The sequence below is a fragment of the Nannospalax galili genome, unplaced genomic scaffold (genome assembly GCF_000622305.1).
Source record: "Nannospalax galili isolate Female #2095 unplaced genomic scaffold, S.galili_v1.0 scaffold3499, whole genome shotgun sequence".
Lineage (NCBI taxonomy): Eukaryota > Metazoa > Chordata > Mammalia > Rodentia > Spalacidae > Nannospalax > Nannospalax galili.
Genome location: NW_008342883.1, coordinates 16,160 through 34,804, shown reverse-complemented (window position 1 = coordinate 34,804; position 18,645 = coordinate 16,160). Strand labels below are relative to the sequence as shown.

At 42.5% G+C, this 18,645-nt stretch overlaps 1 protein-coding gene across 1 annotated transcript; it reads left to right on the top strand.

Annotated features, from left to right (window-relative positions):
- The first annotated feature begins 917 nt into the window (after nucleotides 1-917).
- Mrpl33 (mitochondrial ribosomal protein L33) lies at nucleotides 918-9,935 on the top strand. The gene is made up of 4 exons (XM_008838862.3): nucleotides 918-1,039; nucleotides 1,763-1,781; nucleotides 4,263-4,369; nucleotides 9,642-9,935. The coding sequence occupies exons 1-4, from the start codon at nucleotides 1,018-1,020 to the stop codon at nucleotides 9,689-9,691; spliced, it is 198 nt and encodes a 65-aa protein (XP_008837084.1). The 5' UTR covers nucleotides 918-1,017; the 3' UTR covers nucleotides 9,692-9,935.
- Nucleotides 9,936-18,645: the final 8,710 nt, after the last annotated feature.

Sequence of the window (18,645 nt, the reverse complement as noted above, 5' to 3'; positions counted from 1 at the left end):
TCCAAAGTGCTGGGATTTATAGGTGTGGGCCACCATGCCCATTAAGGGAAACCTAGGGGCTCACTGGCCAGGCCAGTACTCTACCACTGAGCCATATCCTTCTTTGTTGTTGTTGAGACAGGGTCTCACTCTGTATTCTAGGCTGGTCTGAAAATCACTCTATGTAGCTATGTAACTCAGGCTGGCTTTCAACACATGGTGAGCCTCTCAAGTGCTGGGATTACAGATGTGTAACACTATGCCAAAGTATTTTATTATTCTATGTACTTACTTATTTTCAAGATAGTATCTAAGTTATCCAGGTTGACCTTGAACTTGCAATTCCCCTGCCTTTAGCCTCCTAAGTAGCTGGGATTATAGAGGCATGCCACAAGGCTTAGCAGAGGCAAGTTACTTAAGTGCTTCCAATCAGGGTTATTAAGCCCTTTTTGTCTCACTCTGTGCTAGGTATTGGAGGAAGCAGTTGGAGATAAACAGGGAGCAGGACCTCTTAGATCCAACTGATAACTAAGGAATAGAGGATACTCAGGTGAGGTTTGTAAGTGGGCCTTAACAATGTGGAGTTGGAGAGGCAGCTTTCTAAAAGGATGAAATATTTTATTTTATTTTAGACAGGGTCTCACTATGTAGCCCTGTCTGGCCTGGAACGCAGAGGATCCACCTGTCTTTCTGTCCAGAGAGCTGAGATGGTATGTTGGTGGTGTGTTATAAGTCTGGAGGAGCTGAGGTACAACATACAGTTCCTGTGTCTCTAACGAGGTGGCTGTGCTTATTTAATGAAACAAAGGACGCACTTAATTCTGACACTGGACATGAACGCCGACGTCCACTGGGAACGGGACTCCACCCTGCCTTACTACTATCAGTGATATACAGAGCCCGAATCCCGGGATCCAGGTGGAGGCGTGACTTCGTGCAACTTCCGGTCTCTCGCTTCCGGAACCGGTCCATGCCCCGGAAGTAGGTGTTTGTTTAACTCTCTAGGTTGGTCACGGATAGCCTACGGGTGCGGCGGCCATGTTGCTTTCCGCGGTGTCCTGTAAGTGGGTCTGGGGCGGCAGCGTGGGCCGTGGCCGTGACGGGGGTCCCGAGATGGGACGGGCGGGGTCGCTGCCGCCCCAGGGCCGCGCAGCCCCGTAGAGTCTGCGACCAGAGTGCTTTAGGTTGGCTGGACCCCGGGGTCTGGTGGGACGCGTTGGCGTTCCATGCCCTGTAGGGATGTGCCTGCAGTCGGCGCGGCCATCCGAGAAGGTCTGGAGGAGTTCTGCAGCCAGTTTCGAACTCTGAGTGAAGAGGCCGCTCCTGGCCGTGGACTGGCAGACACTGCGGGACAGTGGGAGTCGGCTCCTCCAGCTGCTCCGCTCTTCCTGGCACCTGCTGATTTCCTGATTCGATTTACTTTCCCTTTTCCATCTCGTGTGACGTAGTTGCACTTTGCAAAGTTGATTTGTTAAGCCAGAGGCTTGTTATGGTACAGATGTTTACATGATGGAAGAGGCAAAAACTAGAGCAGATGCTACTTTAGGAACATTTTAAGGTAGTCAACTGCATTGATTGTGCAATATTACATGGATTTGATTGGATCTTTTTATCTTTGTGTAACATCCCATTGGGTTCGCTAATATCCAGGAAATAATTAGTGTACCATGAATATTTCGTGAGTTAGATATTTGGGGTTATTACTGATGTTTATATGCACTTTATATATGGACAATAATGAATTTATCCTTTTATTTTCTCTCCCAACATTTACCCAAAAAAGTTGCCAAGAGCAAGTCAAAGTAAGTAACAGTTTTAATTTTATTTAAACTTTGCTTAAATGTTGGTTTTCTTAGTCTTGCTGCTGCCAATATGTCTTTATTTTAAACCAAGTGTTTGGTCTTGATTTCTTAAAAGTTGGCTTGAGGGTTATTAATTTGATTAATTATTTTGTCCATGTAAACACCTTGAAAAAGTACAGATGGATCTTGAGTTAATGATGGTTCCACCATTTGATAAATCCATCATACGGTAAGCAAAAATGCACTTACCATACCTAGTCCTCAGAACATCACAGCTTGCCATCTCAGTCCATACACATAATTGACTGCTTCCTATAAGAAGCTGTGGTACCTGCTGCCCAATGACACCAAAGAATACCTGACTGCTATTCTGCAAAAAGGTCACAGTTTGAAGTCTGGCTTCTTTTGAAAGCTTTTCTACAGTAAAATTGAAAATCACAAGTTAAGGGCTATCTTTATTTCTCTTCTGTCCAACTGGGTAATGTCAGTGAACATTCAACTTCTTTAAAGCACTTGATGTGTCTCTCATCTCAAGCCTTTATCAGTTCAGTTTTCTGTTCTTAAACAAGCCATCAGGCTGCTGCCCTGTTTAGACTGCCACCAGAATTCTTTTTCTTGCAACTGAGAAGCAAGAATCACTTGTCTGAAGCCCTCCAATAGAATAAGCATTGATTTGATTAAGTCATAGAGCATATTTATGAGTTTTAAAACCATGGTAGAAGCACTTGAGAAATTGTAACTATTAAAGATGATGTGCTGTTACAGAGGGTGGAGTGGTATTTCAATATAAATTTTTAGGCAATGACTTCAGATTTTCTATCTTAAAAATAGGAAAATTCAGCAGGGTGTGTGGTGGTGCACCTGGAGACAGGCAGAAGCAGGAGGATGGCTGAAAGTGCAAGGCCAGCCTGGTCTATGTAACAAGTTCCAAGTCACTCAAAGCTACATAGGCAGACCCTGTTTCAAAAAATGAAATAAAAAGGAAATTTTTAGCCAGGAGTTCTGGAAGCTGAAACAGGATTGCCATAAGTTTGAGACCATAGATAGGTAGACTCTGAAAAAAAAAACAGGAAAATTCTAAAATGGTTGTAAAAAAAAAAATAAACCAAATCTTTAAAAGTATAGATTTTTCTGGATCCAAGTTATTGAGAAGCATAGATGATTTTGTGCTCTCCAGTTTTTCATTGATTCACATAGCTTTTCCTGTAATTCAGCTCTTTATGCCCAGGTAAAATTCCCCTTATCCCTGATTCTGTAGAAATCCTGGGATTGACTTTCATGTTCTTTGCACCCTTGTGATATTTCTTATGTATGCCTTGCCTTTTTACCTATGTGCCAGTTCATCTCCTATACCATAATTTTAGCTCCTCGAGGATTCAGGCTTAGCATTATGTTTTTTATAGTTCTTCCACAGAGTAAGTACCTCTGTAAGTAAGCAGTTTGTTGGATCATTGTTGAATGAATGACTAATTCTGTTTTTTCCCCTCAGTAGTTGAACCTAGAGATCAATAGATGCTAGGCAAATGCTCTCACTTCATTATATGCCCAGCCCCCACCCCCCTTTTTTAAAAAATTTAAGACAAGGTCTCACTGTGTTGCCCAGACTGGCCTTAAACTTATGATCTTCTTGCTCCAGCCTCTAGAGTAATTAGCATTGTAGACCTATGCCACCCGACCTGGAATTATTGTTTGTCTTGATTAATCCAGTGCTGTATTCCTCAGAGGCACTGTGCTGGGCATTGGTATGGTTTGGTTTTGTGTTTTGAGACAGGATCTCACTTTGTATCCCAGACTAGACTTGAACTTCACAGCAATCTTCCTGGCTTACAGGTGTGAGCCTCCTTGCCTGGCTTGTAATGTAGTCTTAAATGCTTCAAATTTGTTTTGGAATTACTTGAGAAATAATACCTTCCATGAGGAGACAAAGACAACTCAAGTGAAAAAAGTAACAGCACAGGAATTAAAAGGTCCAGTGAGGCTGACACAGATTTGATGCTTTGGATGGATCACTGTGGTTTAAATGAAATGTGAATGGGCACGGGGCTCGTACATTAGTGTTGTGAAACTTCAAATCTCTTGATTTTGTCTCTTCTTGATTATACGTCTGTCACCCTTGTCCTGAAAGAAGGGCTATTCTGAGGCAGCCATCTTTACAGCTGCCACACTGCCAGCTGTGGTTGCCAGAACTCTTGTATCCTCCCAAATGCTTCCTCGTGAGAGCTGGGTGTCAGAGTTGAGTTCTCTCACTTGGCTTGACTACTCCTGTCTAGGTTTACCAAGTCACCATAGTTGACTAAACCTTGCGATTCAGAGCCATTGAAACTGTTTTAAGGAAAACACAATCTGTCTTCAAACTGAAACCTCCTTAGGGCTGCTGAGTAATGCCCATAACTAGAATGATTCCACAAGGTTCATGCGCTGTGTGTTCATGGCAGCGTAGTGTATTTCCTTAGTTTGTAACAGCTTGCTTTTCAATCCTAGAACCATTCTGGTGAAACTGATGAGCCAAGCTGGGACAGGTTTCTCCTTCAACACCAAGAGAAGTCGACTCCGAGAGAAACTGACTCTTTTGCATTATGATCCAATTGGTAAGGTTCAGAGAAGTTATAGCACAGTAGGTTCAAGTGCTTTCGAGGCCGGTTGTCCCCTTTCCCGAATGCCTCCGCAGTTTGTGGCCCCTTTGGAATTGTAGAATTCATTCAACAATATGTATTGAATGTTTATTATGGTGCTAGCTACTGTCCAGAGGTGGCAGGATAGATTCAGTCTCTACACTCTGGGCACTTACGGTCTGTTCCACAAAGAGAGGGAAGAAATGACATTATGATAAACAAATGCTGAGTGAGACCATCAGGATTTTGAGATGTATGAGGAGTTGGGGTTGGGAGATTTACTTCAGCTAGGATAGTTGGAGAAAATCTCCAAAAGGGTTAGTGAATCCCATGACAAAGGAAATCAGCCACATGAAGAGAATAGGCTAACCTGGAAAGGAAGTACCTGAGAAAGGGAGGGCATGGTCTGACCTTGGCGAGTTCCAGCAGTCAAATAGGAGTTAAAGTAGTGTCCATATATTGATACCTGAGGATAGGAAATTTGATTTTCTATTTTGTGCTTTTTACTGAAATGCTATAGTAAATGTTAACTTTAAATGGTCTTAGGAAAGACAGATATTTCTCTGAAGGACACATGCCTAGGCCAGCAAGTATGGCTCAGCAGATAAAGGCACTTGCTTCCAAGCCTGACAATTTGAGTTTCATTCCTGGGACCTACATGATAGAAGGAGAGAAACAACTCCTGCAGGTTGTCCTCTGATTTCTACATGTATGCTGTGGCACACCCCCCATACACATAGAATAAATGAATGCAATAAAAAAATTACAAAGGCATGTTCCCAAGGCTAGATTTTTCCACTCACAAACCCAATAGTCATTGGTAGAAGCTCACCCTTTTCTGAATTTGGTGTGTAGACTTAGGCAAAACAAGTTTTACTTTAGAATTCTGACCTTTTAAATTTTTCTCTCCTTTCTCGTTTCCTGTCAATAAGATAAAGGCTGTATTAGTATGAAGAGGCAGGAAAAAAAACCCAAGCCCAGTTGTCGGCTTAAAATTGCTTGAGTTCCATTCTTCAATTAGAAGTTCCTTGCTCTTTTTATGGTGTTCATATTTCTGACCATTATTGTAATAAAAGAAATTCTAGGCTTAAACCTGAAGACAAGAAATCTGAATTTCAATAAGATTCCTCATATGGTGGAAAAATTACTAGAATGAAGTTTAATATTTGATTGGTGTGTTTCCCCCCCATGTCTTTGTATTAGTGAAAACTTAAAAGTGATGAACTTTATAATAAAAGTACCATTTTTCTGCTGTTTTAATTCCTCTAGAGTTTATTTTTAGGAAATTCACACAGTACTTAATAAATGTCTATTAAATGAGCCTTTATGATAGTTAAAATTATACTGGACTTTGCATCCTTAGTGTAGAGGAGCTATTGAGAATTTACTATTTCTCATATTTTTGTTTGTTTGTTTTGGTTTTTTGAGACAGAGTCTCCTTATAGCCCTGGCTAGCCTGGAACTTGACCAGGCTGGTCTCCATTGAGATTCACCTGCCTCTGCTGAGATTGACAGGCACACTCAGCCTGTCAGATTGTTTTTAAGTTTGGAGATGCGAAGGGATACAACTGTCAGCAGTGCAGATCATAAGTTTGTATATGGATTTCTGATACACAGTTGGCACTTTCCTAATAAGGAATGCCTGAACCTTGACAACAAAATTCTCTTTTCTGAAGGGAATGTTGTCGGGTAGCCGGCGTGTCTAGCCTATTGTATGCTCTGTAGACGTCTGTCTTGAAGATGTTTGCTTTGAAGCTGCCTCATTGCCCAGAATACCAAAGAATTTGGCATTTCTTCCTTCATTTTACCTCAACAAGTAAAGTTAGTTGGAGGATAATGTTTTGTTAGTCTGTTTCATGAAGTAAATCAAGAAAGGAAACATAGGAACACTTCTGGTTAGTTGAACATGTCAGAGTGCTCTATGGCAAGAACCTGTTATATTTGCCTCTGGCTTTTTTTTTTTTTTTTTTTTTTTTTCTAGACTCACTTTCCTCACATAATACTAGATGCTAATTTCCAAGAGGGAAGGATTAGCGGCTGAGGCATAAGCATGTTAAACTTTATTTATCGTAAAGAGAATGAAAACTTGTCAGTTTTAATTCCATGGATCACTAAACAAGGCAATACAGACTTTAATCGAAACAATAGATTTAGGTTAGTTGTAGGGAAAGAACTTGACAGATTCTTCTATGAGTTAAACAGCAAATATTTTGACTGAAAATTATGTTTAGTGTTGTGGATATCAGTCATTTCAGCTCAACTATGTATTGAGCACTCACTGTTCATCTGGCAGCTCTGTGTGTGTCTTTTATATACAGAGAGAAACCAAAAAGAGAGTATTTTGATAATTTGCCTAGAGACTCAGAGCTGATAATTACTGGATCCTTGTGCCTCCTTCCCTGCAGCTGGGCACCAAACCCTGGACCTTGTGCAAGCATTCTTTAATATTGTGCTAAATCCCTAGCCCCTTAGAGTCAAAGTTAGAACCCAAACCTTCTGACTCTTTCTGCTACATGGAGCCAATTTCATCTTCCTACTACTTGTTTAAAATCAGGGTCTTGGCTGGGGCTATAGCTCAGTGATTGAGTACTTATTTAGCATGTCTAAGGTCCTAGGTCAATCCCCAGAACTGCCCCCCCCCAAAACCCAATTAACCAAAACCAAACATAACAAGAAAAAAACAACTGAAAATGTGAAGTTTGGATCTTGTGGCATTCAAGGCCCCAGAGCTCCATGGGAGCTCCACTGTATTTTTGCTTCCTACCTTTATTCCAATTTTATTGTAGTTTTATTTTTTGTTTCCAGTGCCGGAGGTTGAATCCTGTCCCATGCATATGCTAGACAGGTGCACTGCTACCCAGTCCTTACTGCCCTTTTCCTGCATCTAAATGCTACTTTCTTGAGAAACAGCTTTATCCATGAGATCTTCTGACATTGTTGCTGTCCCCTTTGAGCTTTATAAGTTCTTTTTTTGTTTGTTTCTAGGTTTTGGAGAGAGGGTCTCACTCACTATGTAGCTTAGGCTGGCGTTGAACTCTGAACCCTCCTGCCTCTGCCTTAGCGCTGGGATTATAGGCTTGCATTGCTGCATTTGGCCCGATCTCTAGGTTAAGAGCTTTACTGGATATTCATAAGAACACTTTGTGATGTACTAGTTTATTAAATCAGAGATTCTTTTTTTTTCCTTTTTGAGACAGGGTCTCCCTGTAGTGGGGCTGGCCTGAAATTCAGAGATCTGCCTGCCCCTGCCTCTGCCTCCTAAGTGCTGGGATTAAAGGTGTGTGCCACCATGCCTAGCAAATCAGAGATTCTTATGTACTCTATGATGCCTATCACAGCTCTATACGCTAAACTATTCCTTTAAATGAAGGGATTTTCATGTATAAAGTTTTGCTTTATTAATCAGTGACTCCTGGTCATGGTCATTTATATAACTTCCTGATTTCAGTGAATCAAGATCCTCCTCTCTCTCAAGCTCGCTCTCTCCCTCTCTCTTTCCCTCTTCCTCCCCTTCTTCCTCCTCTTCTCCCCTCCCTCCTTCCTCTCTCTCTTTGGCAATGCTGGGGATGGAACTCAGAGCCTTACACATACTTGGCAGGTTTGTTTTAACACTGTAACACTGAGCTACATCCCCAGCCCTAGCCCTCTTTTTTACCCACTTTTTTATTTATGTATTGAAAAACATGGAAGAAATATATCGTTTTACTAACAACAGTGTTTGATGGAAGGTACCTGAGTGATTTTGGAGGAGGGGGCATGTGTATCCGTGTTTGCATGTGTGCACATGTCAGTGTGGGTGTGTGTAGGGATGGGTGCTGTGTATTCGAGTGGAGGCCTGAAGTTGACGTTGAGTGTCTTCCTTGGTCTCTCCACTTTTTTCATCTGGGGATTCTCTGTCTCAGGCAGCTGCCACATGTCCCTGGCTTTTTACATGGGTTCTGGGGATCTGAACTTCAGTCTTCACACTTGTACAACAAGCAGGCTATTTATTCTCTGAACCATCTCCCCAGCCTAGTACCTGGGGTTATTTACTAATACCTTATAATACTTTGTAATCCTTGGAGTTTCAGGAGGATGAAGTCTGCTCATATTTTAGAAGATTTGAAGTATGTGAAAAATATACCTTATGTGTATAATTTATTTTTATTAATTTTGTGATTAATTTTTCTGTTAATTTGTTAATGGTTCTTAAATCCATCTGCCCATCTGAACTGTCTAAGAACTTTTAAAATAGTTTTCTGGTGGGATTCTTGCTCCTAACCAGATTTTTCTTTTTTTTGGGGGGGGTCTTTTTAAGACAGGGTCTCCCTGTAGCTCCAGCTGGCCTGGAACTCACTTTGTAGACCAGGGTGGCCTCAAACTCACAGAGATCCACCTGCCCCTGCCTCCCCGACTTCCTAGCTAATCCTTAATCATAGGCAATTTGGGAACTTAATATACAGAGTATCCACTTTGACTGTAGAAGAAAGAAAAATGAAGCTAAACCCTTTTTGTCTGGTTGGGTCCAGTGAGGAGTTCTTAGGTCACACAGTCCTTTGGGTCCTGGGTTTTCTTTGAGTGCAGGCTTTGTTTTTGTGGTAGAGAAATCAAGCAGGGATTGTGTGTGTCAATTGGAAGTTAGTGGTGTGTTATAGGACATTTTGGGCGCTGTGGAAGTTTACTGTCCTAGCTTCCAGCTCTCAATCTTACACAGGCAGGCAGCACGTTTTTGGTTTTGTTTTAGGAAACTATTCTGTAAAAGTCATGTTCTGAGGCTTTGGTATGATGCTGTTACCAATCTGAAGCATTTCTCTGGGGGGTATTAAGCCTCCAGAAGTAGAGGTTGCATGGTATTCACTCTCCCCTTCTGGCTGCCATTTCTGTGGTCTGCTCAATTCTTGCTCTGTTTCTGGGTTTGGTGCCCAGCCTCTAATTGCTTACCCACTACAAGAGTGGCCTTCATCTGTGCCAAGTCATTGTTTTTTATTTTTGCCCAGTATTTCACATTGATTGAAATAATGGCTTTATGGGATGTCAAGGACACTGCAAATTGGCTGGTAGCCCTTCCTTTATCTTCCTACCTGTTTTCTCGGGTCTTCTTTGGCCTCTGGGGTTGAGGAACTGGGTTTGCAAATCAGCTCCATCCTTATGTCACAGGAATAGCAAAGTAGGGAAAGGAGAGGGCTTATGGTGTAGTGTGCATATTTTAATAAAAATGGTGACACTTTGTCGTTTTCTCTTACGATCATTTTTTTTTTTGTCTCAACAGTGAACAAAAAAGTCCTCTTTGTGGAACAGAAAAAAATACGCTCCCTCTAAACAATGGATTGAAATGAATTTGATTTATAATGAGAAGACTGAGGGCAGGAGACTGATTCAGAAATCCTGCAGTAGTAACAAGAGAAGAGGAAGTGGTGCGGCCTGACAGCCTCCTGTGATTTGAAGGCCATTGTGAAGGGAACCGCTCAGTGAAAGAAAGTTCCCCACATTAGGGCAGATATCATTGCATCAGTTATTTATCTTTCTGGATATTTTTATGGCCTTAATAAAAACATTAAAATAGCCTGTGCTATTGTCTCAGTGATATTTCCCTCGACTATTTAAATTTAAAAAATTAACTACATTACCAAGAAATAACTATTCAAATAATAAAAGCGTTTTCCATAATGAGACTTGTGGAAGATTTCATATCTCTAAGGAAAGTGCTCTAGACAGTACTGTAGACATTCCCATGTAATACCAGAGGATAAGTGTTGGCAGGAAGAACAAACCAGGAGAGCCTTTTGGTTGGTGGTTGATAACTAGGAAGAGCACCATTGGTCAGCATGCCATGCTCAGACTCAGGTCACCAAAGCCATAGGCATAGCATCGTTTATTGTTTAGTTTTAGACAGTCTCACCATGTGGCTTAGGCAGTGCTGGACTTGCTACGTAGGCCAGACTAGTTCCAGGCTCATATGATGGCAGTGGACTCTTCTATTGCCTGTATTTTTTAAAATGAGAGGCACCCACCAAGTGGTGGCACATGCCTTTAATCCCAGCACTGGGGAGGCAGAGGCAGGTGAATCTGTAAGTTCAAGGCCAACCTAGTCTACATAGCCAATTCCAGGCCAGCTGGGGTTATAGGGAGACCCTGTTTCTAAAAGATCAAAAATTAAAAATGAGAGGAGCTGTGGTGTGTGTTTCCATAAAGCCACTTCTGGGCAGGGTGGTACTGCATAGTTACCATGGAAATCCCATTGATATCCCTCACATTCACATGAGGACTTCTGCTGCCCAATCCACACCATCCCCTTTCTCGGACTGTCATCGTCTTTCAAAACTCTCCAGCTTTATTTCTCATATTTCTTGCTTGAAATAAAATGTTTTTTTGAAACACTGGTTCATATCCTACTTCATTTGAAGTATCTGAGAAAATCTGTCTACCCTAGCCACAAGCATTAGGGAACCAGTGCTGTCCCAAAATAACAAGTGTCCCTCCCCATGGCCCAATCTGTGTCTCTAGAGGAAATGAGCAGCTAGCTGGAAATGGAATTAGATATGAACAGTTGTTGAGCCTTAAGGGCTTGTGGTATTATTGTCAACTTTTATGGCATCTTTTGTTAAAATTATGGTTCAAAGCAGTAACAGGTGAGATCTTGGCTATTTGTAGGTTGAAACTACACAGTGGCCTTCGTTACAAGAAAAATCTATTATATTAGCTAAGTCATGTAGAGTCAGTAACATACACAGATTCCTTTAAAAAACTAAGCTTTAACAAAACAGCATAGCACGTGACTTGGATAGTCAGCCCTTCAGTTGAATGAGGCCACAGAGTGTTTACATTAAAAAAAAAATCAGTTGTTGACACAACATAGAAGTATTTCAATAAATATCCAGACAGCTGGGTGTGGTGGCACAGGCCTTTAATCCCAGCACTCAGGAGGCCTAGGCAGGCAGATCTCTGTGAGTTCAAGGCCAGCCTGGTCTACATAGTGAGTTCCAGGACAGCTGTGGCTATAGGGAGACCTTGTCTCAAAAAGACCACCCCCCCTCCCAAAAATAATCCAGATTTGGGCCAGGTGTGGGAACACCTCCCTGTAATCCCAACGCTGGAGGGGTAGATGCAGGAGGACCAGGAGTACAAAGCCAGCATCTACTACACAGTGAGTTTGAGTTGAGGCCAATTTGGGCAACATGTCTCAAAACAAAATACAAAAAATAAGACTTGGCTTACTCCTTACAAAGCAGAAGGGTTTTTTTTTATTTCTTTTTTAACATTTACTTTGCGTATAGGTCAGAGAACAGCTTGTAGAAGTCAGTTTTCTACTTCTACTACATGGGTTCCAGAAATCAAACTCAAGTCATCAGGCTTGGTGGCAAGCACCTTTACCTGTTGAGATACAAACCAACAGGGTGCTTTTTTTCAAACAGAGTGTCATATAGTCCACGCTGGTCTCAAATTCTCTATGTAGCCAAGGATGATCCTGAATTTTTCTGGTTTTTTTTTGAGACAGTGTCTCCCTGTAGCCTCAGTTGGCCTGGAACTTGCTATGTAGACCAGGCTGGCCTTGCTCTCACAGAGACTCATCTGCCTCTACCTCCTGAGTGCTGGAATTAAAGGTGTATGCCTCCACACCCAGCTGATCTTGAACTTCTGATCCTACTATGGCTTTTGAACCCAGGGCTTTATGCATACCAGGAAAACACTCTACTAACTGAACTATATCTCCAGCCCCCCAAAGCAAAAGTTTGAGCCAGGCTTGGTGGCACATGCCTTTAATCACAACATTTGGGAGGCAGAGGCAGGTGGATCCCTGGAAGATCAAGGCCAGCCTGGTCTACATAGTGAGTCCAGATCAGCTAGGGCTATGGGAGACCCTGTCTCAAAATAAAAGCAAAAACTCAAAGTGAAAGTTTGACAACACAAGCTAAAAATATCACCTGCTCCTCCCAGAATGTACTTAGGACAGAGATCCAGTCCCTATATCCTGTGCTCTGCTCCCACGCTAGATACTGCTGTCCACCACCTCTGCTGTATGGGTGCATATTTCATTAACAGTGTCAGCAAAAGATTGTGCGAATCCCTAAACAGTGGTACTGTTTGTATCGATCCTGACGGTGGAATCTAATTTTCACTGGCTGTGGTAAATCCGTACAAGAGCAAAGGAACATTATAAATAAGTCAATGAAAAGCTTGATAAGTTAATAAATGAACATAATATTTATAAAGTAAGGACATTTTCTAGTAAATTTGAGTTAAAAGTGACCTCACCCAGGTACCTTTTATTCCCAGATATATTTGGGGGTTAACAGCAATCAAAACAGAGTAAGTGGAAGGTCTTCTTTATATGGATAAGAGGACTGTGTCCCTGCAGCCTGGACGCTGACAGCAGCAATGGAATTGGATCTCTTGAGCATTTCTTCCAAGGACAAATTTGGGTAGTAAGCCAGGTAGAAGGCCAGCGCTCCCACAAAACTGTCACCAGCACCCTGTAGTGAAAAGTACAGTTGTGAAGATAAGCATGCAGTCAATCTGTTGCTCAGATGGCATATTAAACAATACTTCAAAAGATAATTCTTCTGGGCATGATGATACATGCCTATGGTACCCAAACCTGGTAGGCTGGGGCAGAAGGAAGGAGAGTTTGAGGTCAGTCACCTGGGCTGCATAGTGAGCTCCTGTAGAGGCTATAGGCCACTGGTAAAGAGCTTGCCTAGTAAGTGGGAGGCTATAGATTCAATCCTCAGTACCTAAATCAAATACAGTACAGTGCTTCCCCCACCACCAGGTTTGTTAACATTCTGCTGTGGTACATCTACCATAACTGATGAAATAATGGTAATTATTAACTGAACTTCACACTTTATATTGGATTTTATTGGTTGCTGCTCAATGTCCATTTTCTGACCCAGAATCCCATGCAGGATGGCATTTTACAGTTAGTTGTTATTATGTGTCCTTAGACTCCTGTAGGTTATGACAGTATCTTAAATGTCTTTGATGACTTTGACAGTTTAGAGGACTGGTCAGCTACTTTGTGGACTATACTTCGGTTGGATTTGTCTTTTCCTTTTTATTCCTTTGAGGTAGGGTCTCTCTCACTATGTAGCCAAGACTGGCTTTAGCCTTTTTAGTGCTGGGATTACGCCAGGCCTGGTTAAAGAGTTTGTCTGTCATGGGTCAACTTTGACTGAGGTATTTGGAAGACAGACCACAGAGGTAAATTGTCCATCACACTGAAGCAAGGATGTACACTGTGATACTACCCTTGGTCATGTGTCTTGGTGGCTTTTGCTAGGTTTCTCTGAAGGCACTTTGCTCCCTCTTTTCACACTACACACTACATTCTAGAAGCCAATTACCAAGGATATTCTATACTGTCTGTTTTTCTTCCTAGTGTTTTTTTTTTGGCTTTTTGAGATAGGGTCTCCCTGTAGCCCCAGCTGTCCTGGAACTCAGTATGTAGACCAGGCTGGCCTCGAACTCACAGAGATCCACCTGCCTCTGCCTCCTGAGTGCTGGGATTAAAGGCATGCACCACCACACCTGGCTGTTTTGTTTTTAGACAGGATCTCATGTAGCCAAGGCTGGCTTCAAACTCTTCTTAGCTGTAAATGACTTCTAACTCCGGATTCTCCTGCCTCCATCTCTTGAGTACTGGGGTTACAAGCACCTAGTTTATGTGGTGCTAGGGATCAAACCTATGGCTTTGTGCAAGCACTGAGCTACATCCCCAGCCAGCATTCTATTCCTAAGGGGGGTGGGTGGGAGGGGATTGGTGGGGAGCTATGCTCTGAGGTTGTGGTCTAGATCTGAGAGGACACAGTAGTGATATAAATTGTTCTGGGTTTTGCATTTGAAATTTATCTTTTTCCCATTTATTTATTAAGTCATCTATATCAGCATGAACTCATTCTTTGGGCTGTTATCTAATAAATTTTTATTTTGTTGCTCAGATTTGTTCCAGCATTGATGATTGGGAGTTTTTCAGTTGATTGCTGTGTCTCTTAGACATCTCCATCATAGTTGTTTGTGAGTACTTGCTTTCAGGCATTTTAAGATGCCCCAGGCTCATGTCATATATTCCATGTCTAATCCTAAAATTAGCCATTTATCCATTAAAAATATATGCAGAGAGTGGTGAGAGCCATTTAGATGTAATTCTCAAACCAAACACAGGCACAAGCAAGTTTCCTTCTATGTTCCTGGGTCTGTATTTGAAAAGGTCATGGTGGAACCAAAGAAATGGTAAACACCCTAAGGAAGTGTGTTGTCCAGTGCCTCCAGACAGAGCAATATCCAATCATGTATCCACGTAACAAATATGTTTAAAACAATTTAAAGGTGATGACACAATCCCACTTGAAAAATTTTTCTCGTGTCGACATCTTTTAGGAGCATTTGCCAGTTTTCCCCAGATTGCTAGTTCCTTAGACCCAGCTTTCACAATTATTGATGAATCTTGTGGCCTAGTCTTCAACCATTTCAAAGAGCCTTGGTATGTGTGAATGTTTCAGTTACAGCTGAAGTATTTGATGAGCTATGTGCCCAGCCCTGTGATGGGCACTAAAAAAAGAGGTACAACCCATGTGGACCAAATATTAAACAGTGTGGTAGGGTTTATAAATGACACTGGTTTTGTTTGTTTGAGTCAGAGTCTTGCTATGTAGCCTAAAGCTGGTCTGGATCTCACTATGTTCAGCCTGGCCTGAGCTCATATCTTCCTGCCTCAGCATCCCATGCCTCAGGTGGGATTACAGAGTTATACTACCATGCCAAGTTTTTTTTTTTAGTTTTTATTTTTATCTTATGTGTTATGAGTGTTTTGCTTGGGTGCATGTAAGTGCACCATGTATGTGCAATGACTGTGGAGGCCAGAAAAGGTCACTGGATCCCTGGAACTGGAGTTTATCATCCCTTAATGATTTTTTGTTATCTAATCCTGTAAAAGAAGTGCTAGGGAGAGCTCAGTTGGTAAAATACTTGCCTTACAAGCATGAGGACACAAATTCGAGTCCAGAATGCACATAAAAGCTGGGCATGGTAGCTCATGTTTGTAATCCCAGTGCTGGGAGGTGGAGATAGATGGATCTCTGGAGCTTGCTGGCCAGCTAGCCTAGCTTATTTGATAAGCACCAGCCCAATGAGAGGCCCTAGCTCAGAAAACAAGGTGGGGCTGATTTGTTGGCTCAGTAGGTAAGATAGCAAGAGGACCTGAGTTTAAATCCACCCCACATAAAAAGCTGGGCATGGCTGCACCTGCCTGTAACCCTAGCACTGAGGGTCAGAAACAGGTGGCTCCTGGGAGCTTGCTGGATAGCCAGCCTGCCTAGCCAAAAAAGCCAGCTTCCAGTTCAGTCAGAGGTGGGAAGCAGCTGGGTGTGGTATGCACACTTTTAAGCTCAGCACTTGGGAGACAGGCAGGCAGATCTCTGAGATTGAGGCCAGCCTGGTCTACATAGTGAGTACCAAGCCAGCTGGAGCTTCAGGAAGACCCTGTCTCAAGAAGAAGAAGAAAAAAAAAAGTGGATGGTAGAGAGCAATAGAAGAGGCTGCCTATATCCTCCTCTGGTCTCTGCATGTGCATGCATGGCATGTGTTCACACACACATGTGCACACACATCATATATACATAACCCCACATACAAGGTAAGGAGCCCCTAAGGACTGACCTCTGTCCTCTACAAGCATGTGCACACATTTGTACTTGCACACACACACACACACGCACACACACACAAGTGTGCATTTACTGACAAACTAACTTCCCATTGCTGTGGTTTTGAGCTCACTAGAAGTGAGATGCAGGAGGAGGGGGTTCCATGAAGGGCGGTATTTGCATCAGAGTCCCAACCCTGGGAAGCCATATTTCATCCAATGATGGAAAAGACCTTTGAAATTTAAACATGAAAGGATAGAAAAGCACTTCCACTTTGTACAGAGTAGAAGGGCGAGGATGGGTGTGAACTTCTGTGGTCTGCTCTGCATCAGAGGCTGCAAAGCTGGATACTTACATAGGTACACATACCACTGACTTCATTTCACTTTACAGTGGCTTTCATTAACAAAACAACAAAGCAAAACAAAGAGGGAACTGAATTTCAGAGACAGTAAGTCCACAGTCACATCATTAGTGAATAGGAGTACTGCAGTATCTCCTCAGTCCAGTTCATTCCATGCCCCCTTCACATTTGATCATGAGGAAATATCTGTGAGCAGGAAGGGAGGATCTTGTAATCTCTGTCCTTTCCTTAGGACCCCAAGTGCCTCATGCTATTTAATGTAGAGGCCTACAGTTGGGGACTTGGAAACTCTTTAGGGCAGAGACCATATCTGTACTCCTATGTTTCTTCCATTGCCCTGCCCAGTGTTCTGTGTTGCCCTGACCTAATTCTAGTTCCATCTTATTCTCTTCCCAAGATCTCTTCCAAGGTGCCCGGATGGCCCTGGATGAACTGCATATGACTTTCTTTTGTGTTAGTGAGGTTAGGCTGCTCTGGCCTAGAGTTACTTGATAGTCCCATTGTTGGGTCTATTTATACCACAAAGCTTTCAAGTCCCAATAAATTGCTTGGCTGTTGATTCACATCTTTAGTATAACTATTTTTATACATTGGCATGATTTTCTTAATGGAAAGTGTGTTAAAAGTGGAAGCCGTATCTTATCACTGTGATTTTCCTGTAAGTAAAGTACTTTCCAATCAATCATTCTTGGTTTAATGGAACAGACCTCATTGATACAACTTGATGGTTTTAACCTTTCACTGAAGATTATTTTTATGCCAAAAGGGGTGCTGGAATAATTCATCTTCCTTCCTACAATCACCCATGTGGCCACTGCTTATTACCTTCTCAGAAAGATCCCTCCTAAAGAACAGCCACTCAACAGCCACTCACCGAGAATCCATGTGGCACTCTGCAATCCCTGCTTTCCCAAGAGCCTTCATACTCCCAGTTCTGGTCTGTGGTACGCATGGAGGCAGCTGGTGTATCAGTGTGTAAAGGACAGCAGAAATATCCAGTCTATGACCTCACTGAACTGACCTAGCTCATGCCCAATCTCTCAGAGCTTTCTGAGAAAGGAGCTAGGCAATAAATGCCTAAAAATGATGGACAATGGCACCCTAGCATAGCACCCCACCTATTGATCCAAGTCCCAGTTGTCTGCAGTAGCTATTTTTTTCCTGAGGTTCTGCTCAGAGTCAGGCTTCCTGCTGGTCCTGTCACCTGTCGATGTTACTGCTTTTACTTTTCACAGGACCCCATAGAGAAGAGCACACAGCTGTGGGGAATGGTTGTGCAAATGGCATTGCATATGAATGCCTAGCAGAAGGGGTGAGTGAGTCACACCAAGCTGTGAGTCCTTGTAGAGGGGCATCTTCTAACTGTCTTGAAGTGCCACACAAGGCAGCAGCAACCCCGTAGGGTCCTTATGTTAAAGCTGAGGAAACTGAGATTCAAGGAGAATCAACTTGCCAATATTCAAAGAAAAGGCAGTCAATGACAGTCAAGTTTGTAGCAGGATCATCTCTATGGGAATCCAGTGATAGAGCAGGTGGAGAGGCTATTTTGGGAGAGACTGGGCTTTCAGCTACTGTTTATATTTTCTCATCTCATGGGAAGAGCTTATGCTTTCTATAGTGATGAAGCATGCGAGGGACGAGTCAAGGCCATGAATCTCTAATGTTGCTCTTCTACATAAGGTACTGTGTTAGTTACCTTTGCATCACTCCGACCAAAATACCTGACAGCGACAACTTAAAGGAAAGGTTTATTCTAGCTCATGATTTCACGGTGTTTTACAAAGGTGCCCTCTGGCAGGGAGAGTGTGGTGGAGTTCATGGTGATGGGAGCATGTGGCAGATGCACCTTCCATCACAGTGGACCAGGAAGCAGAGAGTGGGCTGGGCATAACCTTCAAAGGCCTGTATCTAGTGACTCACATCTGCCAGCCAGTTCCTACCTCTAAAGGTTATGTGGCCTCCTAAAATAGTGCCGCCAGTTGGTGGATAAGCATTCAAAACATGAGCCTATGGGGGCATATCAGATTCAGATCATACAAAGTACCATTTCCTTTGTGTGCCTGGGGTAGGAACAGAGTCTGAATTAAAATTGTCTTGGGAAAGTATGGGGGACGAGGAGGGGTACAGAGGAATTGATGTTTTCAGGAAAGAATAGTTTGTGTGGATACCTAGAGAGTCCCACCTGAAGTAATGACACAGATGACTTGCAGTCAATAGATCAATGCTTTAATGTTTTAAGGGAAAATACATTCAGTTAGACTATCAAC